This window comes from Annulohypoxylon truncatum (assembly GCF_022578515.1).
Source record: "Annulohypoxylon truncatum strain CBS 140777 unplaced genomic scaffold F4807scaffold_36, whole genome shotgun sequence".
Lineage (NCBI taxonomy): Eukaryota > Fungi > Ascomycota > Sordariomycetes > Xylariales > Hypoxylaceae > Annulohypoxylon > Annulohypoxylon truncatum.
The window spans coordinates 287,089-314,409 of NW_025953822.1; the positions used below are offsets into that span (position 1 = coordinate 287,089).

The 27,321-nt window shown below is 47.2% G+C and overlaps 10 protein-coding genes across 10 annotated transcripts; 3 read left to right on the forward strand and 7 right to left on the reverse strand.

Moving 5' to 3' along the window:
• Positions 1-954: 954 nt before the first annotated feature.
• Positions 955-3,113, forward strand: F4807DRAFT_470394 (MFS general substrate transporter; the record flags this gene model as incomplete). Its single annotated transcript, XM_048002812.1, has 7 exons — positions 955-1,360; positions 1,451-1,587; positions 1,656-1,760; positions 1,824-2,098; positions 2,182-2,197; positions 2,243-2,327; positions 2,359-3,113. The coding sequence occupies 7 exons, from the start codon at positions 955-957 to the stop codon at positions 2,580-2,582; spliced, it is 1,248 nt and encodes a 415-aa protein (XP_047850713.1). The 3' UTR covers positions 2,583-3,113.
• Positions 3,114-3,996: 883 nt separating this feature from the next.
• F4807DRAFT_453600 (beta-lactamase/transpeptidase-like protein) lies at positions 3,997-5,279 on the reverse strand (the record flags this gene model as incomplete). The annotated part of the gene is made up of 2 exons (XM_048000481.1): positions 3,997-5,117; positions 5,192-5,279. The coding sequence occupies 2 exons, from the start codon at positions 5,277-5,279 to the stop codon at positions 3,997-3,999; spliced, it is 1,209 nt and encodes a 402-aa protein (XP_047850714.1).
• Positions 5,280-6,097: 818 nt separating this feature from the next.
• Positions 6,098-7,964, reverse strand: F4807DRAFT_440238 (alpha/beta-hydrolase). The gene is made up of 3 exons (XM_047999283.1): positions 7,087-7,964; positions 6,640-7,023; positions 6,098-6,590 (listed from the first exon to the last, which is right to left on the reverse strand). The coding sequence occupies exons 1-3, from the start codon at positions 7,473-7,475 to the stop codon at positions 6,425-6,427; spliced, it is 939 nt and encodes a 312-aa protein (XP_047850715.1). The 5' UTR covers positions 7,476-7,964; the 3' UTR covers positions 6,098-6,424.
• A 622-nt stretch (positions 7,965-8,586) lies between these two features.
• On the reverse strand, positions 8,587-9,322 carry F4807DRAFT_463961 (uncharacterized protein; the record flags this gene model as incomplete). The annotated part of the gene is made up of 2 exons (XM_048002049.1): positions 8,587-8,965; positions 9,102-9,322. The coding sequence occupies 2 exons, from the start codon at positions 9,320-9,322 to the stop codon at positions 8,587-8,589; spliced, it is 600 nt and encodes a 199-aa protein (XP_047850716.1).
• Positions 9,323-10,553: 1,231 nt separating this feature from the next.
• On the forward strand, positions 10,554-11,357 carry F4807DRAFT_463962 (uncharacterized protein; the record flags this gene model as incomplete). The annotated part of the gene is made up of 1 exon (XM_048002050.1): positions 10,554-11,357. One exon carries the CDS (start codon positions 10,554-10,556, stop codon positions 11,355-11,357), a length of 804 nt encoding a protein of 267 aa, XP_047850717.1.
• Positions 11,358-11,939: 582 nt separating this feature from the next.
• F4807DRAFT_440242 (uncharacterized protein) lies at positions 11,940-14,016 on the reverse strand. The gene is made up of 5 exons (XM_047999284.1): positions 13,696-14,016; positions 13,438-13,626; positions 13,146-13,376; positions 12,710-13,080; positions 11,940-12,582 (listed from the first exon to the last, which is right to left on the reverse strand). The coding sequence occupies exons 1-5, from the start codon at positions 13,820-13,822 to the stop codon at positions 12,289-12,291; spliced, it is 1,212 nt and encodes a 403-aa protein (XP_047850718.1). The 5' UTR covers positions 13,823-14,016; the 3' UTR covers positions 11,940-12,288.
• Positions 14,017-17,164: 3,148 nt separating this feature from the next.
• Positions 17,165-19,152, reverse strand: F4807DRAFT_453602 (amidase signature enzyme; the record flags this gene model as incomplete). The annotated part of the gene is made up of 4 exons (XM_048000482.1): positions 17,165-17,946; positions 18,014-18,797; positions 18,871-18,973; positions 19,052-19,152. 4 exons carry the CDS (start codon positions 19,150-19,152, stop codon positions 17,165-17,167), a joined length of 1,770 nt encoding a protein of 589 aa, XP_047850719.1.
• Positions 19,153-19,508: 356 nt separating this feature from the next.
• Positions 19,509-20,667, reverse strand: F4807DRAFT_240771 (uncharacterized protein). Its single transcript, XM_047994277.1, has one exon. It carries the CDS (start codon positions 20,570-20,572, stop codon positions 19,745-19,747), a length of 828 nt encoding a protein of 275 aa, XP_047850720.1. The 5' UTR covers positions 20,573-20,667; the 3' UTR covers positions 19,509-19,744.
• Positions 20,668-22,585: 1,918 nt separating this feature from the next.
• On the forward strand, positions 22,586-25,241 carry F4807DRAFT_240850 (sugar transporter). Its single transcript, XM_047994279.1, has 6 exons — positions 22,586-23,193; positions 23,249-23,397; positions 23,495-23,835; positions 23,925-24,319; positions 24,383-24,569; positions 24,627-25,241. The coding sequence occupies exons 1-6, from the start codon at positions 22,994-22,996 to the stop codon at positions 24,999-25,001; spliced, it is 1,647 nt and encodes a 548-aa protein (XP_047850721.1). The 5' UTR covers positions 22,586-22,993; the 3' UTR covers positions 25,002-25,241.
• Positions 25,241-26,915, reverse strand: F4807DRAFT_240779 (uncharacterized protein). The gene has a single exon (XM_047994278.1). The coding sequence runs from the start codon at positions 26,837-26,839 to the stop codon at positions 25,481-25,483; it is 1,359 nt and encodes a 452-aa protein (XP_047850722.1). The 5' UTR covers positions 26,840-26,915; the 3' UTR covers positions 25,241-25,480.
• Positions 26,916-27,321: the final 406 nt, after the last annotated feature.

Consider the following 27,321-nt stretch of genomic DNA (forward strand, 5'->3'; position numbering starts at 1 on the left):
AAAAAAAGATTTCCACAACATCTCACCGTACATTGCAATGAAGGGAGCTGAAAGGATGGATGGGCTTACGAGTACCAAATCTTAGGAATGACCCCTTTTTTGAGCTGACAGGGGAAACCGATCTGACATGGCGCAGAGTCGGGTGGATATCTAAGGACCCCTCGGTCTAGTTGCTACCGGAACTCTCCTTGGTCGGGAGAAGAGCCTCAAATGTCTTGTTCGCACCTCGATCTTTTTAATTTCGCGATCAAATCCCGTTCGTGGACCCACCAGCAGAATAGGAAGAAGCCCACACGCCGCGCTGCATAGGAAACCTATCTAGTACTTCATTTAGTATTTTGAGCGACGATAATTGTCGTAGTTAGAAGGCAACACAAGGATGCCTGTAGCTAAACTGCAAATTTCATTCCCATCTGGATAGGTTAAATGAACAACCTCAACGCCAATGAAGCTGAACGATATCGCGACAATAAGAATAATACATCCTATGAATTGATAAGTTCTGGTTGGCAACTGATTATATAATTTTAGGCGGCATTGATTAAGTGCCTAGATGTCTAAGTAAGTAGGTACCAACTATGGTAGGGCAGGTATTGCATGAACGTTGTAACAGTTGGGAGGCGCCACCGCCCCGGCTCAATGAAGTCATCGTGACGATAGAAACAACTTCAGTCGATTTGATCCCCACACTACCTATATAATTGGTGAGGTTGTATGCATATTCAATGATAGTCTAGTCTGACGTCAATTCCAAGAGTCTTTCACGAATAGCGTAATATGCCACGCGACCTTTTTCTATCATAACGCATCAGCAGTGCATATTCTGTTCGAGCGGAATCCTGTAATTCGGTCAATGAATGCTGTGAGAAGTCCTTTATATTCAAATAGGTATGAATATGATTCCGATGTAGCGAGAAGGAGAAAGGTTAGTCACCGTTTTTTATTGTCGAAACCATGTGGTCTTATATTCAATATAGTCAGATAGGGAGAGATGTCGAGCAACTGATGGAAAAAGAGGGTAGGACAACGAGGGTTCAGGAGGACGTCGAATCAGCGAGAGAGCATTGCTTCCCCCTTGTCACGCAGATGAGTCGAGAGAATGGCCACTCTGCCGAAAAGGGTCATGCGACTGAGAAGGTCGTAATTCGTGTTGAAAACGACAATGATCCGCTCGATTCAAAGAATTGGCCTCTGGCATCCCGCTGCGAGAATATCGCCATTATTTCCTTCCTAATATTCAGTCAGGGGTGGGCGGGAGCAGCAGAGTCGATGGCGAACAAGATCGCAAGCGCAGAGTTTGGCGTTAGCCAAGTCGCCGAAAACTTATCAACCTCCATGTACCTCTTCGGCATCGGATCCGGTGCGCTCTTCGCCGGGCCGCTGTCCGAGACGCTGGGCTGAAATCCCACGTACCTCGCTTCGACATTTTGTTATTTACTTTTCGTCCTAGGATCCGCGTTGACGCCGACGTCCGGGGGCCAAGTCGCGTGTCGCTTTTTCGTCGGCCTCTTTTCTAGCGCCACGCTGAGCGTCAACGGTTCCAGTGTACGAGACCAATTCCGCCCTGTCAAGAGGCGAATGTTGCGGGTGAGCGTCCCTCGGTAACTCTGTCTAGTTAGGGAATGTGTGTTGACGAGTTATCTTTCGTTGGTTAGCTTCTGCGATGGCACCGAGCTGGCGGATGGATTGTCTCGAGCCCGAATCTTTCGTGGCGTTGGACAGGCTGGGTGATACTGATGATATCTAGCATTGTCTTTTTCGTCTCGTTACTCTTCTTGCCGGAGACTTACCTACCTCTGTTTCTCAATTGGAAGGCGAAATAGCTGCGACGCGTCACTGGCGATAACCGCTACGTCTCCGAACACGCCGATTCGGCGTCGTTCACTCGTAGGCTAAGACAAGTCGGCCCTCTGCCTGCAAAATTGCTTACGCAGGAGCCCGTCATTGCCGTGTTTTCCGGGTATCTAACCTTGCTCTACGTGCTGCTGTTTATATTCTTGTCCGGGTTTGATTACATATACAAAGTCACTTACCAACTCTCCACTGCCATGACAAGATCCCGCTTTGCCTCGATTGCGGCTGGGGCAACGTTCTTTACGTTTCTTGCCCCCGGCCCCTCTATAGCTGGGCGCGATGGAAAACCGAGTTCGTGCGCGGCTCTTCTATCGAACCGGCATTCAGGCTCTGGTCCGCGATCGTGGCAGCATCGTTACTGTCAATTAGCCTATTCTGGCTGGGCTAGGGCGATCAGAAGAGTGTATCGATCTGGAGCAACCTGGGTGCTTGTTTTGTTTTTGGAATGGTAATAATCGCGATATACGTCTCGAGTTACGAATACATCATTGGATAGCTATGGAGACCACGCCGCCGTAGGTCTAGCTGGCATCACAATAGCTCGTTACTTGGTTGCCGGAGGCATGGTTATGGCCGCACGCCCGATGTATGAAGGCATAGGTACGCATTGGACGATGACTCTCCTGGGATGTATTGCTGTGATACTGCTTCCAGCGCCTCTTGCCTTCTGGTGGTATGGTCGAAAGTTGAGGTCTAGAAGCCCGTATGCGAAGAGCCCAAGTGCTTGAATTTGCAATAGGTATCCAAATAGTAACTTCAGAATTACTAATAGCTAATGCAAGGAGGTGGCACAATAGCCCCCCTGCTTGAGTGGTCAGCCACAGCAGCCACAGTGTTACATACGAATCCCAATCACCACTATATCCACTACTATTTCCGACCCCTCGTCATCAGTCAACTACTCAACAACCTTCTCGCACAATTACCGTAGTCGATTCAATCCTTAGCCGCGATTGGAGCCAGTGGCTAAATCAACGGCGGCCGGGGAATCAATCCCATAACTAACATTCAGCGGTTTCGTCTCTACATCGGCTGCCAATCCCAGCACGCGGACGACCTAACTGTTGACAATCTTGATCGCTTTCGAGGTTGGACTGCCTAATAGGTACCTAGCGATACTTTGAGCGTAGCGTGGAACGTGTATAGGCCATTATCTTCATCTTGGGACCTCTTCATCATGCACTCGGAATACGCGTGAGGCACGACAAGGGAGTCGCAAATCTATAGGTAATAGGGAGCCTTCTGGTGATGGTGATGGGTATGGTAGGCCTGTTTTTATTTGATTCCTTCTCGCTGCCTACCTAGGTATTGATGCCGCGCCCTCCACTTTTCACTTACTGCAGAACTGAGGATTTGACCCTATATCTGACGTTCTATACAAACATTCCAAATGTAACTGCTCCTCAAGATGCGTCATCGTGCACTTTTGTCGCAATTCTCGCCCCCATGCAATAAGTGGGTCACTCGCTGAATCTGGCCTAGGATATGAGCTTTGACGCATTTTCATACGGCGCTGGCGGCACAGCATATATCCTCACAAGATCGAAAGAGCATGCCAAAGATGCAATTTCTCACATAATAGCCCGCTATGATAGCAATCGGACAGCTGACACAGGAGCTGGGAAGCCCGTCTGCTGAAGCTTTAATCCCGTTAGAGAGGCGGCTCAGCAGTTTATCGAACGTGAAGGATCAAATGGAACACCAGATTCCATTTAACAATGCCGGCGCAAGTGCTCGCACGAATGCCCCACAATCAGTTCAGAGGCACGTATATCACTTTTGGACCAACTCGAATATTTAGCGCCACACTCCTACATGGCATCACGACTGTGTACGGCCAATATTGAAAAGTCCCGCGCGTGATGCCGAATCCTATCTCTGGATGACCTTTCGGCGTCCATAATTGTGGATACTGCTAGGGCCGGGCGGTACACGATTTACTTCGAGAGATGGCATCCCAGACAGAGTGGTGGCTTGCTATTGACACTGAGAGAGCCTGCTAACAGTATCACAGGAGAATTGATTGAATATTTAACGTGGTGTGAGGAGAGAGTAAAGGGATTCATGAACTATCGCGGGGTATGCCTACTTTCATCCGACTAGTGAAAAGTACTAGGCATCTCTTCTATATTGAGTCGTCTTCTACTTAGTCCCCTGAACCTTGGCGAAAACTCCCCTCTGGAATTCCTCGTGCAATTGGGTTATTACAGGATGTAGAGGGGGCAAGATCTGGCAGAAGGCAGTCCCGCAGATCCCCGTATCATGGTCGATAAACCATACAGTGCTTGGAACACCCGCCCAAAACGTAGTACCTTTTCCGCAACGACCGCTCTGGGATTGCTTTGATATCAAACCCGCGAAAGACCATGTCTTCCTAATTGATTCTGGGATACGCATCCCGAGGAAGGCCGTATGCGCTGGAGAAGAAGCGATGTATTCGTTGAAGCTCTGTTCGAGCTTCTCATCAAGCTGGGGACGAAATAGCTCCTCGTAAGACCCTGGCTTGAGGAGTTTGGCATCCCGCCGGAGAAGTGCGGAGATGAATGCGTAATATGCCTTCGCAGAGGAAAAGAGGCCTGCGCCGCCTAAGCAGTCTGTTCCTCCGAATACGATGTCGAAAGTGGGCAGGTCAACAGCTGGCGGCTCGCCCTTCTCGTTCAGTGTGCTGATGGTAGCCATCCTATCCTTCATACTCTCTTTTGTTTTGGGGTAGAAGCTGATGTCATCTTGGATACCTAATGGTTCCCAAATATGAACACGCATAAAGTCTTCGAGGGTGGAGCCCGAGGCTATCTGGACCAACTTGCCGGCCCAATCGTGCCCTGCCCCGTACGTAAAGCGTGTGCCTGGTTTACAAACGAGAGGCAGAGCAGACTTGTCTTCGATAGTTGGCCCCGAAAACGGCTGTTCATTACGTGAGGCACGCCATTTACCTAGCGACGGATTGAGCCAATCGTACTCATGACCTGATATATGCGACAGGAGCATCCTCAGTGTGACAGGAGTTGAGTCAGGTTCGAAGGTAGCTTCGTTTCTCTCATCGACGAAAGCAGTCATGACACCATACTTCCCCATTTCAGGAAGCAGAGGTCTGACGTCTTCATCGAGCTTCAGGGAGCCATCTTCAACGCACTGGAGCACAGCTACCGAGGTCATAAGCTTGGACATAGAGGCAATAGCGCAGATCGTATCCTCCGTGAAAGGGCGATCGTCGCTCTCTTTCAAGGAAGCCTTTCCGAGAGAATTGGAGTAGATGATGTTGCCTTAAACCCGTGTCAGTCGGATGCATAACAGAGCACCACTAGCTCATACTGATCTCAAATATGAAGTGTCTCACCGTCTTTATCTCCTGCTAATAGCGATATACCGGGGAGAAGTCCCGATTGAACTGCATCTTGATAAACTTTGTCCACGCTTTCCGTCATGGCTAGGCCTTAACTTCTGATATGGAAGTAATCGGTTCGTGAATGGTATAGATTGTACTTCAAAACTCCTGAGCAGTATATGATACTAGCTTCCAAACAATGATCAGACGTCGATCTCGCGGTTGCAATAGCGTCACTTATTATTCAAAACATAAATAGAATTTCTAACATGAGGTATGGGGGTTTCCTAACGTGAAAGCGCGGAGAGTGAGGGGCTCTTCTCATACTAGGTACCCATTTATCGCAATACTGTGCCGCTTGGCTGCGGTATCCGTATGAGCTACTGGCTACCTCTTGGCTAGCACTTAAGGTGGGTGCCCTATTGTTTGACACCTATTAACGGTATCCCCGCGCACATTTTGATCGCTACCGAATATATCCTAGTGACGGTTACGAATTCAAGTTGTTGCTACAAGTAAGAAGAAGAGAAAATACGCTGTTGAACCTTTCGGGTTTAACGTCAACCATTTCGCCTCTCTCGTACATTTGGGCTTTGACCTCTCTTCCACCACAGGATTCGCATTGGCCATGATCTCAAAAGAGAAGGTTGGAGGGCTAAGAGACCTTGGACGTACCTAAGTAACTTGAATATTACTTTAGGTCCACTTCACTTGGCCACTTTCGTAAACTTCCCACGTAGTGACTGAAAAAGGAGCCAAACAAAAACTAGTAAAGCTTCTTCACCTACATGCGTAGTTGGAGAATCTACCAAGCGTGCTCCAGTACAACATTTTTACAAGGTTCCATGATATATACATATGAAGGCAAGAGCTATCCATGCTTGTTCGTTTTCAATAATAATCCCAATAGACTTGAGTCATCGTGAAACTGGTTTATTTCGTAAGCTGTAGAGAATGTGTGTTGGATTTATGCAAGCTATGTAAGTCAACTAGTAATATATAAGGCACCATAATTTTGCCGAGTTGAAGAGTGTTTTACCCGAACAATTTGTGATGCGTATTCTAGATCTTCCTCATGAAACTACGGCAAGACTTCATCAAGGGAGAAAGACAATGAATCCCGCCTGGAGCATGTGTTGATGGACGAGGCGAGTGACGGGCGCTGGTTAGAGGTCTGACGGCTGGATTGCCTGCTAAACTCGGGCTACCTTGTAACGTTATTCGGGGAGTATCCTGCTTATATAGTCACTGGGAACTTTCAACTTTCTTGATAAGGTCTTCCAGCTGTCCAGCGACGAAGGGCGGGTTGTCCTTTTGGATAAAGTGTCCGGATTTGGGTGAAATAAGGGGACCCTTCGCTCTGTCTGGGTCGGTGAGCCCGCAAAGCCCCTCATTGTACTTCTGCCACATACTGCTTCTCCTTAGTTAACTACTAAAACGAGGAGGAGGCGCTTACTTACGGTTGAGTATACATCGCGGCCATGCCTATTGGAACCTTCAACATGGCCCACTCCTCCTTGGAGAATTGCTCGGGCTCGTGGCCCACGACAGTTATCCAAGGACCTTTATCCGAAGTCTTCGACCCCTTAAGCTTTGGCTTTGACGGGTCGGGTAGGATGTTCTTGATCTCCCGTCGGTCAAACCCTTCGTTATTTTTTGCGTCTGCTGCAAATATCGTTGTCATCTTGGTGTAAGCGGCTTCGTACACCTCAAGCGAGGTGCCGGGGGGAGCCATCTTCTCTGGATCGAAGGACGGATCCCTCGGGTTAGGCCAGATACTCTCATAATCGGTGTTTCCAGGGTTGGAATCGAGGAACAGGATCCCTTCGACGATGGTAGGGTATCTATCCCAGACGCATGTTCTTAGCAACAACGCTGGACAAAAATATAGGCTTATCGTCTATTACCTGTCAGCGTATCTTCGGGCGACGTGGGCGCCTATGCTATTATTTACGAAGACGATGCGCGAGGAACGATTAGGAGCTAGAGTTTGTATTAACTCATGGAGATCGTCGGTGACATCATCTAGTGTATGGGCGTAGCCGGGCTCCTTAGTAGACCAACTTTCTCGCGGATCTCTCGGAGAAGCGCCCTGGCCGTAGCGGTCGTAGGTAAGTATCCACGGCTTCGGAGAGATAGTGGTCTTCTGGAAGAGTTCAATAGTCGGCTTCCAAACGCCTTGCGCGAGTCCAAGGCCATTAAGGCAAACAACGAGGAGAGCACTTGCAGCATCTCCTTCGAAGAGCTCATATGCGATAGGGGCATCTGGCTTGGAAGGGAGAGCGACAGTAGGCATGTTGAATGTTTAATTAGTCAAATAAACTTAGCAGATTACAGATAAAGAAGAGGCTGGAGTTTCTGGTTATGTTTTTGACTGTGCTTTCACTGTTGGTGAGATAAAGATCTATTTTAGGGTCAAATCTGAGAGCCAAGAAAGAGGTCTATATGTTAGACCACTAGGGGCTAGTACCTATCATATCCATATTGTTGGTAATACAAAACAAACACACTTACGCACTTTGGTATTAACCTGTCCTGCTTGCCTAGGCAGATTCCTAGGCGGCCAGGGAGGCCCAGGGGTCAGGGGTCTGCTAGGGCTGTAGGAGGCCGGGCAATATGCAGTTGGGTAGTACGAGATAAATGAGTAACGTGGTAGTAGTAGTATAATAGATTGGTACCTATTCTAGCACGACGGAACCGACGAGTGGCTTGACAGGGACCGTATGATTGGTAGACCCAATTATCAAAGACGCCCGACCCTGGAATCGGCCCAACTGTTTTGTCAGATCCCCGCCCCCACAAAGAGCCTCACGTTTAAGTCTTTCCTAGGCCTTTATAAGGTGGGGTGCTTTCAATAAGCGGACCCGACGAGAGAAACGGTCGAGGCGGGGAATCAACACAGTACCTGTACAGGAAAAACAAGCTTACTATGTACCAACGAGGTACCCAAGTTACAACTTCGGCCCATCAGTGCATCGCCGACGTCCTTTCATTGCCTTGTTATCCGGACATGACTACGTGAGGGCCTTCTTCAATTCCCATCGGGATAGCGTAGAGGGTCATATATCGTTGGTCAAACGGATTAGTCGTTCTACCTTATTCCTCTCAAAAGAGCCTCCCCCTATCTCCCGCCACATTTTGGAAGGCTGGCCCATGGAAAATGTGATGACTTCGGACTTGTATTGTACTCTGGACGAACAGCCGGTAGACGTCATCCCATTTTAAGAGAGCTTCGAATAAGTCCAAGATGAGCCATTCTGCTATCTCCATACGTCCGGATCCGCCCGAAATCCGAAGCCTATACTAATCACATATGGCTCGTACGGCAGCATAGATTCACAGCTTCTGATTCCGCCTCGCGGCCATAAACCAACGTCTTTGAGCTCCATTCACGGGTTTCCCGTCTCTCACTCTGCTGCGCACGAACCGAAGGTTCCCACGACTACGAAAGGAGTAGCTTCTCCGGAGGGATCGTCAATAGTGCCGCCAATGGTGCCGTTACTGCTCCGAATGGAACGAGCGCTCAGGTCGCACAACCCAACGGCGTCGTAAATGGAGCGAACGGCCACGCGAAGAAAACAGCCGTTGGGCAGCTGTGCCAAATAATATACGAGACGCTTGCCGAGAACCACTGAGTTGACGACCTCACGGATAATACTGATCTCTTTAAATTTGGACTGAATACTCTTCAGGCGCTTTCCCTTCTCAACGCGATCAACGCGTTCATCATTCAGTCCGAGCACCCAATGGACCTGATTCGTGCCGAAGCCATCTACTCGGACCCGACTGTTCCGAAGTTACCTAGTACCAGCAGTTGTCAAACAATTGATGTTGTAGGGTGTGGAACACAATAATTTTGCTAGACTTTGTATTTATTTATGAAGATGACGTAGCTTGACAATTACCGCCGGACTAAACCCACTCGGTCCAACTGAAGATGATCCGACGGCGGATAATTTTAAAATTAGCTATGACGTTACACGACTTCCCACCCATCGTCTGTCGTGACGCGACTAGCTGATTTGCGTTTGCGGGGATGCTGGTGTCGGCAAGCTTGGGAATGGCTTCATCCTCATCCCCTTGGACCCACTTTCGACCGCTTAAAGACGATACACACGTGTTGGGTGCGACTGGTCTGTGCATTCCTCGGATGACTCACCATAGTGCTACCTGAATCTCTAGATACCTTATATATCCTAATTACAGTCCAAATTTTCAAGGTCACTCGAAGGTGCAGTGTAGTGCAATGGTCTGATGTGTGGGGTGGGTTCTGGGGGCTCTCTCAAAGTCGGGGTTCGAGTGGCACCTAGAGCAATAAAGTCAGGCCGTTGCACTACAATTCCCACAACCACAATTCCGTGGGATTCTGACCATAGTCAGGCGGTTCTTGCGCGAGGCAAGGCAGACCCCATACGCGTAGTATGGGAACCCACACATTGCTCAATCTTTTTTTTTCTTCACTTCGTTATCAAGTAATCCCATTTATTAATACTTACTTCAGCGTTCTTCAGCATCCATTGAACTTACTAATTTGAGTATCACTCAACCTCACGGTCAAAAACACGGAACCATTACCTCCTACCTAGTCTCTCCTACGCGACGTACTCGTCTTCCAGATCACCACCTTCAATTCCGTCTCATCCAAATGCTTCCGCGGCACCTCCAGCTAGGACATTAGCACCTCGTCCTCCGGCACGAACCCAGAGTTGCTGGTCTAGAATCATCTTCGCAGCATTCCCTTCGCGTCACAGAGATACCGGAACTTTTGCCGGTTCCCCATAGACTCTAGTTGTACCTCGAGCGTCATAATCCTGAGAAGGAGAATATCAATGACCCCGCCCGCCATGGCGGGATAGGTATCGGCGCTGGAGAGCAGGATTTGGGACGGGGGCCGCCCTCTGTCTGTCTGGAATGCTCGGATCGGGATAGAACAGCGGTTCGCCTGACAACGTGACGGGCGCATAGTAGGTAATGGAAATTCTCCAGTCTCACCCAATGCGCTGGCAACGCTATCTTAGGGACTATGTTATATTCTGTACTAAAGGAATAGTTCGTTGGTGACGATTACCTCGTAGAGATCGAGGTTCCGCACGCGCACTCACTAGGGGGACTACACTGAGGGACTAAGAAAAAATCACCTGGTCATCAAAGGAAGACAATAGAGAGCAGCTTGCCTTATTGTCCATTGTTGAGCCAAAGGACAAGGATATAAAGTAAGAGACTGGGAACAATAGCCTTGTTTCTCTTTGAACGACACTGTAACAACCAAAAGATTCATTAAGGCACAAGATTAGTTATCAGATATTCAAGTATATATATATCTGGTGATACTATGGAGAATTTCGTTCGGTATAAGCAAAAACCTCTATCCACCATGGCGACGATTCACGTTTTTAGAACTGCTGAGACTCAATTTGACGCAGAGCCAAAATTCAGGAACGCGAGAGACTCGAGCTTGTCAGAGAAGGGTCTCGAACAATGTATGAAATTCTCCTGTCACTCTGGGTTCCTCCCACTTATGCAACATGTTACCCACGTAGTATCTTCGCCCTTGTGCAGCTCTCTCTACTCCTGCCGCATCGCATTCGACCGTATTGTTTCGAGCAAGACTATCATCGTTCGCCCAGAGCTTATGGATGTAGGATGTCCCACCCCGAGTTTTGGATCAGACAAGATGAAGCTTTTTTTGATGTTCGGCGAGCAGGTGAATCTAGATGCGCTTCCGAACGGATGGGAAGATATCGACCCGAGCAGCGAGTATGCCCACTACGATTTACAGAAGATCAAGGCACGGACAAGTGCTGGAAGACGATGGCTGATGGACCTCGCACGTACCGCTGGCGAGAAAGCTCACATCGTGGTCATGACCCACGGCCAGACTGCTCACTTGCTTACTGACGATTTCCAGGGCGTCGAGCCCCCTTACTCAGCTAACTGGGATGGGGACCTGAGCTGGCGCTCTTACAAGTTCGATTTTGCTGCCGAGAAGATGGTCGAAACACCGTCCAGCCGAGTGAGAAGAGGAGTATCGGCAGATATCAATACGTTTACTGAGGATGAGAACGATCGTATTAGGGCGATGATAGAAGACCGGATTGAGAAGCGTGCGCCGCTAGTTCAGGCTTACCAAGCTGAACATTGTCAAATTGAGGCTACTAGGTATCAAGTGGTCACGTAAGTAATAGGTCCCTAAGTCAAGCGTAAAGTGAGTGTAGAGGAGCGGCGTAGCCGCTGCTAGTATATAGCAAGTATGAGATGAACTAATAACGCTACTTCTTTTAAGGTTGAAGGGGGCGAAGCCCCCTTCTTATACCTTGCTAACTCGCGTTTGCCTAGCAGGAGGTCCTGCGGACCTCCTTCTAGGCCTACTCCACTTATGCCCCTGACAGGCCATAACAATCTAATCGGCTGTACATAGGCCTCAGTATTCAGTCAGTACATATTATAGTCAATTGATTTGATCCATATTCCCAATTCACCGTATATTCAATGCTGCTTCGTGTAGGTACCTGTAGGTAGGTATTTTGTGACGGATGCCTGTTTGTGGTCTGTTGAGATACACTAAAGGCTAACCGTTCCGTTACATGCAAGAAATTACCTATGGAGCTGCTATGATCGTGATCTCTAGCCGCAATGATCGACCTCTAATCGTCTAAATATATGGGGAAATAACCTCTTTAGGTATGAATTGAAGTGAGCACATGTAGGTACCTATTGGCCTGAATAACCTCATTATTTTGGTATCCACTGCCGAAAATGCCGCTAATTACGTCGGCGCCACCTTTAACAATCTGGTCAGCTTATATCAGAACTGGTGTATTTTCTTTGAATTAATCTTGTAGGAACAATCGTAGCCCATTGCTTGAACGAATTACATGAAAACATAGCTAATCATGGATAAGAGAAATAAAGGGGGTATCATCATTTATCCAGATTCCGAACAGCGCCCAATAGTATGAACTCCTTTTTCGTATCACGTCCCTATGCGTACCCTATATCCCATCTTTTCGTCGACGCCTAACCCTTAGCCAACTAATGCTACCAAATCATATGATGCCGACCCTGACTCCTAGTATATAAGTGTAAGACATTTATTAGAGTTTATAATTTCACACTTCGCCTCCATGAGGTGGTGTAATTGGCAGAGACGAATATGACCCATTCTCATTGGCAGCTGTCGCTGCTGCTGCTCCATTCATGTTCTTCATCCGCGTGTCGGAAGAACCTTCGTTTGATGTATCCTGGAATTCTTGGATATAATCAGTTCCGTCGAGAATGTCCCGATCGGGGACGGGGGCTACTGGAGTCTCTACGTCTGCTGGTTGCTTGCGAAATCTCCTCGGTATGAAAGTCTTGTACATCGTTTGCCGGAAGGTGCGCGTAGTTCCGAAAACGACGAAAACCTACGATATTGTTTGTTAGTGATACATCGAGTCATTAGTAAGCCATATTAAAGTATGACAAGCTTATGCGAAGGATGGTTGAGCTACGGTGGCTAGGCTTTCTTCAGGTAAATGAGAGATGACTTACAAGTAAACTGGTTGAAACCCCTGCCAAGAAATGTAGGAAGTCGGTCCTGGCTTTGCCTGCGGACAAGTCCGCATATTCGCCCAATTCCCCTCTTGTATGCGTTCTTAGCTGGGCCACCTCTGATAAGATGGTTATTAATTGGAAAGTCGCTAACACGACGAAGCCGATAGAAAAACGCAAAACGAGCCAGCGATCGTATATGCTTTGCCGGCCGTCGCCCTGTTCTAACACATTGATATCTCCACCCGACTCCCGCGACCTCCGCGAGAATAAGTAGCGGGCGTTCCATGAGACAAGTCGGTGTCGAGTATAGATATATTTGATGAGAATAGCTATTAGTAGGATACTGCCAATCGTAAGGCTAACCATTACTATTATTGCATTAGCACGACTAGGTAGCCACTTAACGAGTATCATGGAGGGAGGTGACACTTACTATTAAAATTGGCGAGTATTAAGAAAGCTATATGTGAGTTTTGGACCGTTTGTACACGAAGAAGAGCCATGAGAATAGCAGGCAGGATAATAGCCACAAGTTTCGCGAACTGGTTGGCTCTTTGCCTGACGCGTTTGGAAGTTGTAAAGTGTGCGAATTTAAACACGGTGTAGGTGAGCGCGATAGCCCAGAAAAGAGTAAGCATGGCTTCGGCATTGTACGTGTAGTATTCTACCATGATGCGATGAGTCAACAGCGGATTTAAAGAAGGATGAAGGTCTTCTAAACTTACGTATATAGAAGAGAACAAGATCGAGACCGAATGACGCTCCCGCGATGGCTATTTCCGGGCTGCCAAGATGTCTAAGGGTGTATTCATATTGCTCTGTTTTAACATCTCTCCACCAAATGAATGTATGAAATTGCTGGATAATACTCCCAATGGTTCCAAGCAGCGTGGAGTAGGAAAGTAGCGCGACATCTGTATATTGTCATCAGCGATTGGTATCGAAAGGGCAGAGGTGGCGATCCTCGATGATTTGAAACATACAGCTGTCTCTTTCATGGTGCGTCCAAACCAACCATATCATAACACAACTGGCTCCAAGGCACAAGAACGAATAGACAAGAACGATAATAGCCACGCCAACTACCTCAGGGAGTAATTGAACTCCCATATCGAGCTGGCGAGAGGTGATTGAGACATCGGAAGCCGACAAAATAGACTCGACGTTGGAAAATGAATAAAATTAAAGCACCGGAAGATCGGGAGAATAAGCTTTGGCTATCCAGGGGCTTTCTGAGCCAGCCAAGCAAGCCCATCCCATTGTCCTAACTGACGAGTAAGTACCGCCGCCGATTCTAGATGCCAAGAGCCCGGTGCTGTCACGGTTACAACCTTGTTCGGGCGTGTTACCGAGATAATCCATGTGAGATTTCCACTTAGATCGGCGTGGGGGTGCAGAAGCAGCTAGCTTAGGTCCACGGAGCAAGCAGGAGCGCAATACGAATGGGAGATCTCGAGCGGGAAGGCTTTGCGCGGCCAATGGCATGAATGGGTCAAATTTCGGCAGTGTGGGAGCCATCTACCGAAGAACTCGACGCCAATGAAACTCAACCCCACGTTATGGAGAAGCGAGCTCTAGCACATCATCTCGAGAGGAAAACCACGATGTGCTAGCACAAGCTACTTATTCCTGAGGTCATGATGTAAAAGAGGAGAGTCGAGACCGTCGAGGCTGAAATTGGCTCCGAACTAACTTGAGGCGAATTTGTGTAGCGTGCAGTGACGATGCTTACTATGGCTAGAATTGGGTCAGGGAGGGTCATCCGATGAACTTACTGGACGTGAGCGAGGAACAAGGATAAAAGAAGAGCTAACTACTGGGGTCAGGGAGCCCGGTTTTCACGATCAACGACAGCGATCATCGAGAATTTTAGTCTAAATCAAACTTAATTCATCCATGGCGCAAGATCTAATAATATGGAGAATCGCTGCCATGCAGATCACGCTTCCACGAGGTCCTCAAAACTCGTTTTTCGGAGCCCTAACTTAAGACAACGTGAAAATGCTTATTTATGCAAAGATGATAACATGGGAAGATAGGCACACCATACAGAAGGAGTTCCCTTTTACACTGGACAGATTAGCCATGAGTTTCGCATGCTGCTGTTAGCTGCTTCGGATCCAAAGTATTACGTCAAATAGGAACACTAGAATCTAGTCTAGATATGTAACATCCAGTCTGGAAATATAGATAAAATCTTCGGATTGGAGATCCCGAGTCGTCGCAGTCACGAAGACTTACGTACACTGTATATTCTCCTGATTCTGATTAGCAAGTCTTTAAGCATGGACGCGTTGTGGGGCTTTAGCATAAACACCTACATATAGGTAACATGCCGTTAGGTTATACGCGGTAAGCTCCTAGGTATGGTATAACAGTTTTAGCGAATAGGGGGCCGGGCTAACCTATACCTCCAGTATATAAGCCTACAGCACCGCAAGCTTTTGCTGCAAAATAACGTCTCATCAAGTGACGGGACTAGGGTACCGGGTAGCATGCGCTTTAATGGAACTGCATATATGTTTCAATGATCTGCAAGGATCAGATAAGAACTACATAACTGGGTAACGGCATTACCATCTCGGGTAACAAGGAATGGGTATCTCGGAGATAGCCTGAGAAGCTATAATTGGAAAGGGAACGATCAGATTTCCCAGCATGTCTAGTTCAAAGCAGCTGTAGTGTGCTTTTGAAAACCTCGTGAGGGTTTTTGACGACGTGGGATTTGTTACGCAGTGTGACATCGCAGGACTGAGTCGCGTTTAAGGTGGGCCTTTCTTCTTGTACCTGTCTGGGCAGCCCCATTGATTTGCAGAGAATGCGAATCCTGTAACAATCTGGATCACGTTTATCTCGAACGTACTCGCGTCCTTTTTGTCTGCCAAGCAGGAATTAGCTGACTAATATATCATGCATCGCACGATAGAATTCATGTGAGCGTCAAATGACTACCTATAATTTCTCCGCTTCTCCCCTCTGTAAATAAAAGGCGCACTTGAGTATGTGTACGTAAACTACTAGTTCGTATATTAGTATTTCATGATATTGTAGTAGGATCCTTATAAACGCCGGTACGTCTAACACTCGTCTGGTAGTACTCCGCGTACCTACCTGGTATTCTGGGGTACAGAGGCGAAAGAAGAGTTGCGTAACACCTTCCTCTTGCGGATATTTGCGATAATTCTATATCTCCAGCACAACATCGCAGTTTGACCATGATTGAAGGGGTCACAAGCCGCGAGTCCAGCTACACAAGTAGGTATGTATACCGTAAAACGCCTGATGTGGAGAATGGCAACGACTCGTTCTGGTGTCAGTCATGTCACGTAGGAGGTTGTCAAGTCGCCGATGTCAAGATGCACGTATTGGGTACCTACCTAGTTAATAGTCCCCAGTCGATCGATGGCAAGGTTCGTAGGATACGGGAGCCAGCATGGAGAAACGTTCTCCCCCTATATAAGTTATTCCCTAGGTACTCATCGTATTCTCCCTATACTGGCCAAGGAATACACTTGCGTTTCCTTCCAAGTGTTGGATGTTCAACTCTGTAGCAACTTTCTATGGGAATTAAAGGCTAGTTACTTTGAAGGGGAGGTTTGGAGTATCGTACCGTCGTTACGAGCCTTCCGACCTGTCGGAGAAGTGTGACCGGGCCGATAGCAAGCACTGTATCCTTCAGAGTTGCGTATGTATGCATAACGAACATATAATGGGGGGTTTTGGAAGGCAATCGCGCTTTAACTCATCTTGTTGCCTTCGTGGTTAAGGCCGGCTGGGACGAGTCGCTTGGCTTGCGCTCAAGGAAACGATCAAAGTTCAAGCATTAAGATTTTCGGGCGTACGACTTTCAAAATACGGCTTATCTAAACATATAACAATAATATTAGATCGGGAGTAGGATATGGGGGAAACACAACAGGTATAGAGTAAGGCGATATCGGGCCCTAACCCCTAACCCCTGAAAGTGTACCAAAGGGTCACTCGTGGCATGGGCACACACTAGAATTTGAAAATCTTTTAGTAAGTTGAGGTTACTTACCGTATTTGATATTTCAGCAAGTAGACGTATTGAAGGCTGATCGCGGAAAGACTTTTGATATAGATAGCCGTCGTTAACAGTCGGAACTGGAGAACCTCGTCACACTAACCGCGAAAAGTCAACAACGGAATCGAACCTAAACACGACGATGCTAGATTCGATATGGGTCGTAAGTATATTGCCTCTGCCCCCCTTTTCGTTGTCATTTTCATCGTAACATGAATTAACCTAAATAATAGGGGTTCGGGTTTCCTTAATAGGTACCTCCGGAAGAATAAAATCTAAAAACGTAGTAAGTAGGCAGATCAGCAATTTGCTGTTACGTGATAATCTCAGTGGTAGCTTTACCAAGACCGAATGTTAAGGAGATCCGCGCTCATCGAGTTCCTCTAGTTCAATGGAAGCCCCGCCCCTTATTCAGTAGTCTTGGCAATCTCGACGACATCAGCCCACTCCCGCGGTCTATACCTGCCGCCCTCACTCACTCCATTCAGATATCCCTCTGCTTCCTTCGCCCAAGCCAGAAGCTGCTCCTCGGCACCCCACTCCCCCATCGCCATTAAGCCCACCGGCAGCTTGCCTTCGCCCACCTCAGCATCGACGTATCCGACAGGCGCGGTAACCGCCGGGCAGCCCGTCGAGTTCGCCAGCCATATATACATCATGTTCCGGATGGTCACGTTGCCGTCGCTGAAGCCATACGCCTGGTCGCCGGGCTCAATCTTCCAGCCGGCCTCGGGGACTGTCGGCGTCACGATTAACAGATCCGGATACAGCTTGAACAAGAACGCTAGGTGTTCCATGATCAAACCCCTGAGCTGCCCGAATTTAATCATGTCGACGGCAGGCGTGCACCCGCCGACCGCCAGCAGCAGCTGGTTGCAGTGGTTGACATTCGCGAGGGGGTTGGCTGGGTCCACGGCGTGAGACCGGCGATGGTCTAACCCTTCTGTGAGCGCCCAGACGCTGTGTCCGTACTGACCTTCTACGAGGTATGGGATGGTGATGTCGACGACTTCGTAGCCTAGCTTATCCTTGAAGTAAGATATTGCTTTCCTAGTAACCTCGAGGACATCCGCGGAGGCTCGGTCGAACCAATCACGGTAGATGCCAATCGTCTTCTTGGTTGCGGGGCTAGGAGGAATAGACAACGCGAATGCGCCTTGTGTCGGATCTTCGGGGTTAGGCGCCGACACTGCAATATTATCAATTAGTACGTGTTATCTGTGGAAATCGTATTGCCTGACGGAATATATACTTACTAATACGATACGCGACAGCTAAGTCATTAGCCGTCGCGGCCATAGGACCAATGACACAGATCGACGACTTCATCGTGTATGTACGATGTAAAGTAGGCTTCAACCCATAACCCCCACAGAACGACGACGGAATGCGAATGCTTCCTCCAGCATCGGTACCAATAGCGATGGGTACCAATCCCGCAGAAAGGGCTGAGCCTCCACCGGAGGATGAGCCGCCTGGGTAATAAGATGGGTTGTTCCAGTTCACCGGCGTTCCCCAATGGGGGTTGCACCCACTAATATCCGAGCCCAGTTCGTGCATTGCCAGCTTCCCGACAACGATAGCACCAGCTGCCTCAAGTTGCGCAATTGGCCAAATTGTGCTAGTAGCAGGTTTGAAGAAGGGATCAGATGGGTTGAATTTGAGTCCCATATGAGAAATATACCCTTCAACATCCGTATCATCCTTGACGCCTATTGGTACGCCATCAAGGATACCCAGAGGTTGCCCAGCAGCATAACGTTCTGTCGATTTTTTGGCGGCAGCGAGTACTAGCTCCTCTTTCGTGATAGCGAAGGCTGATTCATACTTCGCCGGCGGGTTCTTCCCCCTAGTTATCAGTGGGAGTAACCCTTTAGCCACTTGAAGTGGGGTTAGTTTTCCAGATTTGAAAAGTTCATGGTAATCCGCAGCGGAATGAAAGCGGCCAGCTAGATCATCTGGTTGACGTTCATGTAGCTCGGGAGTGATCTCGGCCTTGCTCTGAACGACACCGTCAGGCAGAAGGGGTGTGACAATAGGCTGTTTAGTTTGTCAATTATTCAACGTGGATAGGGACACTTGAAAAAGTGAGGATGGATGTTGGACGGCATACTTGGAGACGCCAGTCATATTCATGTAGCCCAGGAACGTCTTTGACGCAGCCAAATTTAGCATTCGACCACGTAGCCTGGGCAATAGCCTGAGAGTAGGTGACCCTAATTCATATGAGCGAAGATACGGCAGTAGATGGGGCAAAGAAGGTTACTTGCAGTTTCGCCGCAATTACCAAAGACCATCCCTTAAGCGCAGGATTCCTGTCAGCAACAGGTGCATATGCTGTTTCGGGGCCCTTCTTAGCGCGAGGGTATCCTGAGTATCTTCGAGAGGGCTCCATTGCAGCTAAATGTGTAAAGAAGGAAATATTTCCCGTGGGACACGTTTACCTTGACGAAGGAGTCGAAAGTGAACGCGTCAAAGTGAGGAATGTTGAATAAATGAAACCTCGGCAACGGGATAAATTCCACTAAAATGTATTAAGGTTACACCGACCATCACCTAAATTGGAGAAAAAATGTCCGATTTTGGTCGGAAATTTCGGGCGTTTTCCGATTGGGTCAGGGAGGGACGATGCCACGAGTTCGGCAGCCACAAGTAAAGCCACCGACTTTTGGTCAGTGTGGGGGTTCTGCCAAGATACGTTACCTAAGCATCGATATCCATAAAGCTTCTTTCAATCTAACGATATCTAAGGATTGTAGAGGTTTGTATAGAAGCCTAGGTAAGTATGTACTTCTGCCTAGTATAGGCACTACTATATAAATGATAGGTACGGATAACGCATTCTAGTCGTGAATTGGCAATCACATCAGACGATGCATATGGATGCATCCCTTGGTCTATTGGATGCGTCTGGAGTCGGGACTCAGGAGGTAGGCACCTAGATAGGCATATTTCATTCATATCCATATTATTCACATTCATCCCAGTTACCGCCATCCAAGAATCAATAACGCCGGTCGAAATTCGGGCAATCGTTTTCGTTGCTGAATAATCCAAGGATCATCAGGAGGTATAGGTGTAGATGTCGGAAGCGATACTCTGCCATCCCCCTCAGTGTATCCGGCCTGTAACAATCGCTCGTGGTAAAGACGTATCTCATGCAATATCACTACTTCCAAACTTGAACTGAGGGCAAGTGCCACATCTTCGTGTCGAGGAAACACCGGTGACATTTCCTGAAAACGCGCCCACGTCTTGTAATCCTCTATCTTTCTTTGGTCTTCCTCACTAGACAGGTCAAGTATGGTTCCTTTGCCTTTATCTTGCTCGGTTATGTCTGGCCGGAACCTTGGCCAATATGCAGTCTCGATCTGTTCAACTATGAGATAGACCACCTTCACACTGTGAAAACGATGACCTTCGATAAGATCCCTTATGACGACTTCGATATCACCCTCGAAGTCATTCGCGTTGATTGCCATTCTCTCAACCGCAGCGAAGAATGGTTCCGGATTCGATAATGGATAGGGATAACCGCTGTGAAGCTCCAGGATATCGCGAGACCCGATGAACCAGGTGGTAGTCTGAGTATCCTCGGCAGTTGGGAATCCTCGTACGACCGCATGGTTCATAGCAACTTCTCGCGACTCTTGACAGACATGAGCAATTACAGGTGGTAGAAGACGCCAGTTCTCCCACGGCACATTCTTGGCGAAGAGTTGGATACGGCCTCTAGGGAGGGCGTGAATCCAAATCAACCGCCTAATCTCCGTGGGTAATCGAGTAAATTGTGGAAAAGTTTGGTGGTTTGACATTTGGTTGACTCGCCTTAGGGTGTTGCTAATTTAATCGAAGGAGCTAGTCGTCGGACTAAGGGTTAGGCGCGTCAAGTAGAATGTTTCGACGTGGATAGAGTGCCTATGGCCACTCCGTCGTACGATTTTATATAGTTGCGATCAATTTGATATCCAACCATGACTGATGGGATGCGCGACTACTGCAGATCAGGCCTGTAGAGATTTTGCATCTAAAGCGTGAGGATAAGTAGTAGGGATGGTTGAGATAGTAGATAATGACGACGATGATGAATGGACAGGAACTCGGACAGTTTGAAGGGCATCTGTGGGCAAGTTGCTCTTGATATATATACATATACAAAGATATACAGATATAACATGCAAGAGTTGGAGAGCATTCGAGTGTTGTGATTGTCCGACGATGATTTCCATTGCGTAAGGCTGTATGGTAGATACGGCCAAACTAGAACGGATTGGAATTTGTGGATCCAGTAAAGAGCTCTGGAATTGACGTGATTAGTTGGTCTAATCGCATCATCTGCCCGTTGGCGGTGATTCTCCAATGTTTTGATGCCGTAATTCCACAAAACTTGATGGTATATTCATATGTCTTGGCATTTAGTGTAATTCGTGAGTGTTCAATAATGATAGTTACCTCCTCTATAACGAGTATCATTATAATAATAGATTGTTCAGAAACGTTTTTCTGTTCCTCACCTCCAATGTCGATTCATCCGCTGATACGTTATTCGCTTCGAGCAGTATGGCGTGAATTTATTCATACAAGGTGAGATCATACATGTAATACTGGTACCTTCATCTTGTTGCTTTAGTCCCGAAAGCGCTGGGAGCATCATCGTCAGGCAACCCTCTCGGTTGATCAAGACTTTCGATCCTTCACACTGGTGTGGAAGTGTATTTGAGAAATAACTGGTTCGGGCGCAGGATAAAATGGAAGGGATTCCGCTACCATAATACCTTCTATTGTGCGAAAATGTTTCGAGAGACCGATGCAAAGTAGCCCTGGAGGTATAATGTCTAGCTGGGGAGCATGCTAAGATGCACTGTCGTTTTCGCGTCGTTCTTCGCTGGACTTCCGGACTCTCTACTCTGCCCATATCAAAGCTGATTTAGTTACGACATATAGTCCCGGCCAGAAAATTGCAGCTTTCCGTATAGATTTACGCACAACAGTAGCCGGCACCTTCAATTCTTGTCTCGACAACGTCGAACCAAAGCATTTCCAGGATCCATACACCGCCACAGATATAGGCGAGTTAATCCTTGCCAGTGGTGTTGTGTATGCGCTCAGCCAGCCGTGGCGAAGATGGTTGGGATGATGATGCCATCGTGACTGTGGATTTCGATTGCTTTTTCAATCTAATCCGTTGTCCGTCGGTGGGGATTTTAATCGGATTTTGGATATTCCTGGACCATTACGTGATCTGTCTCAATAGGTAAAGTGTGGTAAAATTAGTAAGCACTGTAAATATTAGGTAATTGTATTTCTTAGGTAATCTTCAAGTCGCCCCTATTATGGATTGTTTAGCTAACCGTAAACTAACATTATTAAATCATAAACAAGGAATCGTTTACCGAGATATGTACCTATAATACTCATGAAAATAACTTCTCCACAGCATTGGTTATCCCTTTGAATCCATTGGATATCTACCTACGGTTGTCGGCCCGCCTTTCCCTTATTCTACCCCATGATCAAGTAGGTAGGTACTTACGTATAAGAATGCTGAGCATAGGTAGCGTTTCATTTCTGTCTAAGAATTCTAATCAACTACCTAGCTTTCAACATAGGGAGAATATACTTCTCATGAAATAATTAAGCTTCCTATCCAGCTCAGTTCATATGCATACCTTTATGTGTAGGTACCTACCCATCCATTGACGTTTTGAATGAGGCGGGACAGTATTGTAGAATCATTAATCTAAAACTAACAGATATTGTAGTTTTAAGGAAGTACAACATACGACTAAGTAATGCAATGGATGGATTGTGATTTGATAAATCATACATCCTCCATATGCGCTACTGCAGCTCGTGTGGTCTTAGTATTACTATAGAAAAACAATGCAATGATCTAAATGGTGGATTAAAACTGAAAGTAATCGGCCAAGCTACCTATAGGATCTTGTGATGGACATGGATATAATACCTAGGAAGAGGACATGGCTCCCCGAATCTCATTATTACCCCAGATTTCCCCAAATCCCACATTGTACCCCGAGCCGTCCATTCTATCGGTCACCACCGATACGGGGGTAAAAAGGAGAATACCTAATAATCGACACACGGATCTATATAAGCGGCACCCTCCTCTACGTCCTATGTATCTAAAGTAAGCTTTCTAAGTGAGCTTCTTATGTTCACCACAATACCCAATATTCTCTTTCTTGGGAAATTTTCCACCATCTCGACTAACTATGGCAGCTCATTCACACATTCATAGTGTCCAGAAGGTGGCCGACCAGGAGTTAGAGGAGAAGCTAGGCCATACTGCTGTCCTCGATGCCAAGAAAGCCACGGATGACGAGCATTCCCAGACGCTATGGCAAGGCCTACGAGAAAATCGCAAAGCCGTTCTCTGGTCTATCTTGCTTTCTATGACCATTATAATGGAAGGGTAAGCCCACAAGCTCTATAACTTAGATACTAAACTCCTGTGTTAACATAAGAAGTTATGACGGCATTCTTATCGGTAATTTCTTTGCCTACCCCGAGTTCCAGAAGAAGTTCGGACAGTATTTTGGAGACAAAATCGGCTGGCAGGTCACAGGAGAGTGGCAGACGGCTCTAAATATGGGTAGCACGGCCGGTGCTGTCGTTGGTAAGTTAGTCTCATACGTCTACATTAGCTAAGACATGTAGCGAACCCTTAATTGAAGTTCTGTTAGCTAACCTCCAACTACCTACACACATACTAGGCGGGCTAATAAATGGTTACATGGCCTCTAAGTTTGGATATCGATGGACTTTGATTGTATCTCTTGGGGCGCTTAATGCTTTTATCTTTGTCGTCTTCTTTGCTCCCGGTAAGGAGGTGCTACTCGTCGGTCAAATCCTCTGCGGTTTGTCTTGGGGAGTATTTGCGACGCTAGCCCCCGCGTACGCATCCGAAGTCTGTCCTACCAACTTACGCGGATACCTCACTACATACGTCAATCTTTGCTGGGCTATTGGACAACTACTCGCTACAGGAGTATTGCGCGGATGCCTCAACATACAAGGTGAAATGGGTTATCGTATTCCGTTCGCCATTCAATGGGTCAGGTTCCACCTTTCCCTATACCCCTTTTCAAAACTGAAATATCAAAATACCAGGTATCTACGAGTACTGAATCTGACGTATTCTAGTTATGGCCGATTCCTCTCATGGTGGTGTGCTTCTTTGCGCCAGAGAGTCCGTGGTGGCTTGTTCGTGCAGAGCGTCTCGAACAAGCTAAGCATTCCATTGTAAGGCTCAGTGGCGAGAAAACGGACGAACAAATAAATAACCAACTCGCCATGATGGTTCATACAATCAGAATCGAAGCTGATGCGACAAAAGGCGCCACGTACCTGAACTGCTTCAGGGGCCCAAACTTGAGACGTACGGAGATCGTTTGTGTTGCATTCATGGGGCAGATCCTTTCTGGTAGTAGTTTCGCGTATACGCCGACTTACTTCTTCACCACTGCCGGCATGGATACTGCCCAAGCTTTCAATCTTAGTTTAGGGGCAAAGGGCATAGCTTTCATAGGGACGGTATCGTGAGTATAAATCTAGGAACTTTTCTTATGGCTGATGATTGTCTAACTACCTATGTATATTAGATCGTGGTGGCTTATCTCATATTGGGGTCGACGACCTTTATACGTCGGTGGTATAGGTTTGCTATCCCTAATCCTCCTCCTCATTGGAATACTTGATGTCTCTGCTGGAAAAAGGGGTCTCTGGCCATCAGGTGGACTCTGCGTTCTCTGGCTGTTTGTGTATTCCCTTACAATAGGACCTTTAGCAGTAAGTCGACTTGATATAATTGATTATCATCACTTCCCTACCTAACCATTCATATAGTTCAGTATCATCGCAGAAACCTCTTCTGTCCGACTAAGGCCTCTTTCGGTCGTACTATCTCGCACGTCTTACCAACTCGTCAACATCATCTCACAGTTTTTGCAGGCGTATATGATGAATCCTGTCGAGTGGAACTTACTTGGTAAAACAGGCTTCTTCTGGGGTGGGACTGCTTTTTGCGTCTTCGTCTGGTCGTATTTTCGCCTGCCTGAGGTGAAAGGCCGGACATACGAAGAGCTTGACATCCTGTTTATGAATGGAGTTCCAGCGCGCAAATTTGCAACCACACACGTCGACCCGTATGCTGCCCCTGCTATAGTTGGTACAGGGGATACAGCGGAAGTTAAGCAGAAGGTTCAATCCACGCAAGACTAAGTACAGTATTTAAGACGACTTGCAGATAGTAGCTGCTTCTATCCTAGTACGATTACAAGGTTGAGGTCTTCGGATTAATCTAGAACACCGACAAGAATTATTTGGTGTAATAAAATCTACCGACCCATTTCCGACGGAGTCTAAGACTTTCCATCTGCTTTAAGTTAGGAACTTGGAAGTATCGAAGAACTTATCTGCTCTGGGGTTATGTGAACTTGTGATCCCTTAGCGTCCCGAGTCGATTCACATCATTACGGGAAAGAATAGGTGTAACGTACATGTAGGTAGCGAAAAGGGGTAGCTATTTTGGAGCCCCTATGAAGTACCCTCAGTAGTGATATCTAATAGAACAGCAAATATCTTAGGTATAGCTAAGGAATCATGCATATAGAACACGTATTTAAACCAAGTAGAAACAGTTTCAATACCTGCCTGTTTGGATTAAAGCCCGTGTAGGTAGGTACGTATAGTCATCAACGTTACACTTCCTCATCTCTCACCAATCCCCTTCTTCTCCCTCCTGTGGGACGATGCCATCCTTGTGGTAGTTCCTCCATCACCGGACATGGATCAGTATATAATAAGCCTCCTTTTCTAATCTCAGCATGCAGCACCTTCTTTCCCACAAGCGCTTCGTTATTCCACAGTTCACAGTTTATATCCGTGTTCTCAGCTCTCCAATTGTCCTCCGCGACTATTGGTACCTCCAGAATCTCCTGAGTTTCGCTATCAGCTATGGTGGATGGCAGCCTAGCACCGCCCACGAGCGTCTTCCATAGCTGACCCTCGGCAACGTCTATAAGACCCCGAGTAGTAGTTATGATACCTTTGGAGTCGTCGAACCGTACGAGCCACCCACCCTGTCTTGTCGACCTAACTTTGACGATTGGAATAGCATGAGTGGTATGTGAATTAATGTCGCAAACCACCATCGTGTGATATATACCTAGATCTTCCAATTCCCTGCTACAGGCGGTATGCATGCGTACCATGGTAGATGTGGGACAACAGTCTGGAGTATCTGCAAATCTCTGTAGGGCTGCCGTCATTGTGGGCCATGGATGAGGATTGTATGCAGTAATACTTGGCAGATTTTCTCTGGTGCTTGCCGGCTGGCAAATACCCGCAGAGTAATCTTCCTCAGAGCAATAAATGAGCAATGACCGTAGATGTGGCAATTTGATTGGCGTAAAGGAGTCCTTGGAAGATTGATAAGGCGTTTCCATGATCCCAATGAGGGTGGGGCACATAAGAGAGAGATGAATGCGGACGTGGTTCATACGCGGCAATAGCAGACGAAGGCTTTCACAAATGTGTGCTTCCTCTCCCCCTGCAATGATATTCCGATCATAGCCACCAGAATCAATTTCTATATTAGCACAGCTCTGGGGTATAGAATCGAGCAGTCCTATGATAGACCTCGCAGAAACCTTGAAGCGACATTTTTCTGGTACGATGGCTGGCACGTAGAGAGAAAAAGACAATAACTTGTCTAGGCTTCCAAGTAGAGGCTCGAGAAGTCGTAAACGTCGTGCCAGTTCTGCGTTGGCAGCGATGATTGAGCCAAGATCGTATGTCGAGAGTGGCGGCTGGATGAGTCGTAAGGTAAGGGAGCGAACATGACCAGCATATTGTAGATTAAAACTCGCTGCGAAACGCCTGATATTGCCAGTGCCCAGGACAATGTGTCGGTAGAGAACTGTGATCGCTAATTCGTACCATCGTCTACAGACCTCCAGGCATGGTAATAAGTCAGCGGTACCCCAGAACGACGACTTAACTAAAGAAAATATTTCAATGAGTAATTCCGACGAAAGCGAATTCATCGGACCGTTCATATGAAAGAATCTTCCAATGGTTATAGTTAGGTATTGTTTTTAATTCAAGTGTCACTTTTGAATTGATGAAAATAATAGATACGTGGAGGGGTAAGAAAGTAAGAGGGGTGCGGCGCGCAGGGAAGATAGATCTCACACCGCCAAGGGATTGCTTACATAACCAAAGCCAGTGCGCTGTCAGGGGTGACTCCGTTTCTGGATTGATCATCAAGTCAAGGCTTTATTGAAATAACACTAACATCCGGTTTACAGCATTAACTATAGGATAGACTCTTCCAGTATAATTTCCTACCTGACTGTCAACAACCATCTGATTTCTTAAGCACCATTTGGCTATGTACCAGTCCGGGTGATGTGAGCTTCTTTAAGATGTAGATCCATCATACCAATATATCGTTCGGGGGTTTGGAATTTGGTGGGATGACAACTCTATACTTCAGCATCAAGTCTTAGGAGGGCCGCCCAATTGTAGCAGGTTCACG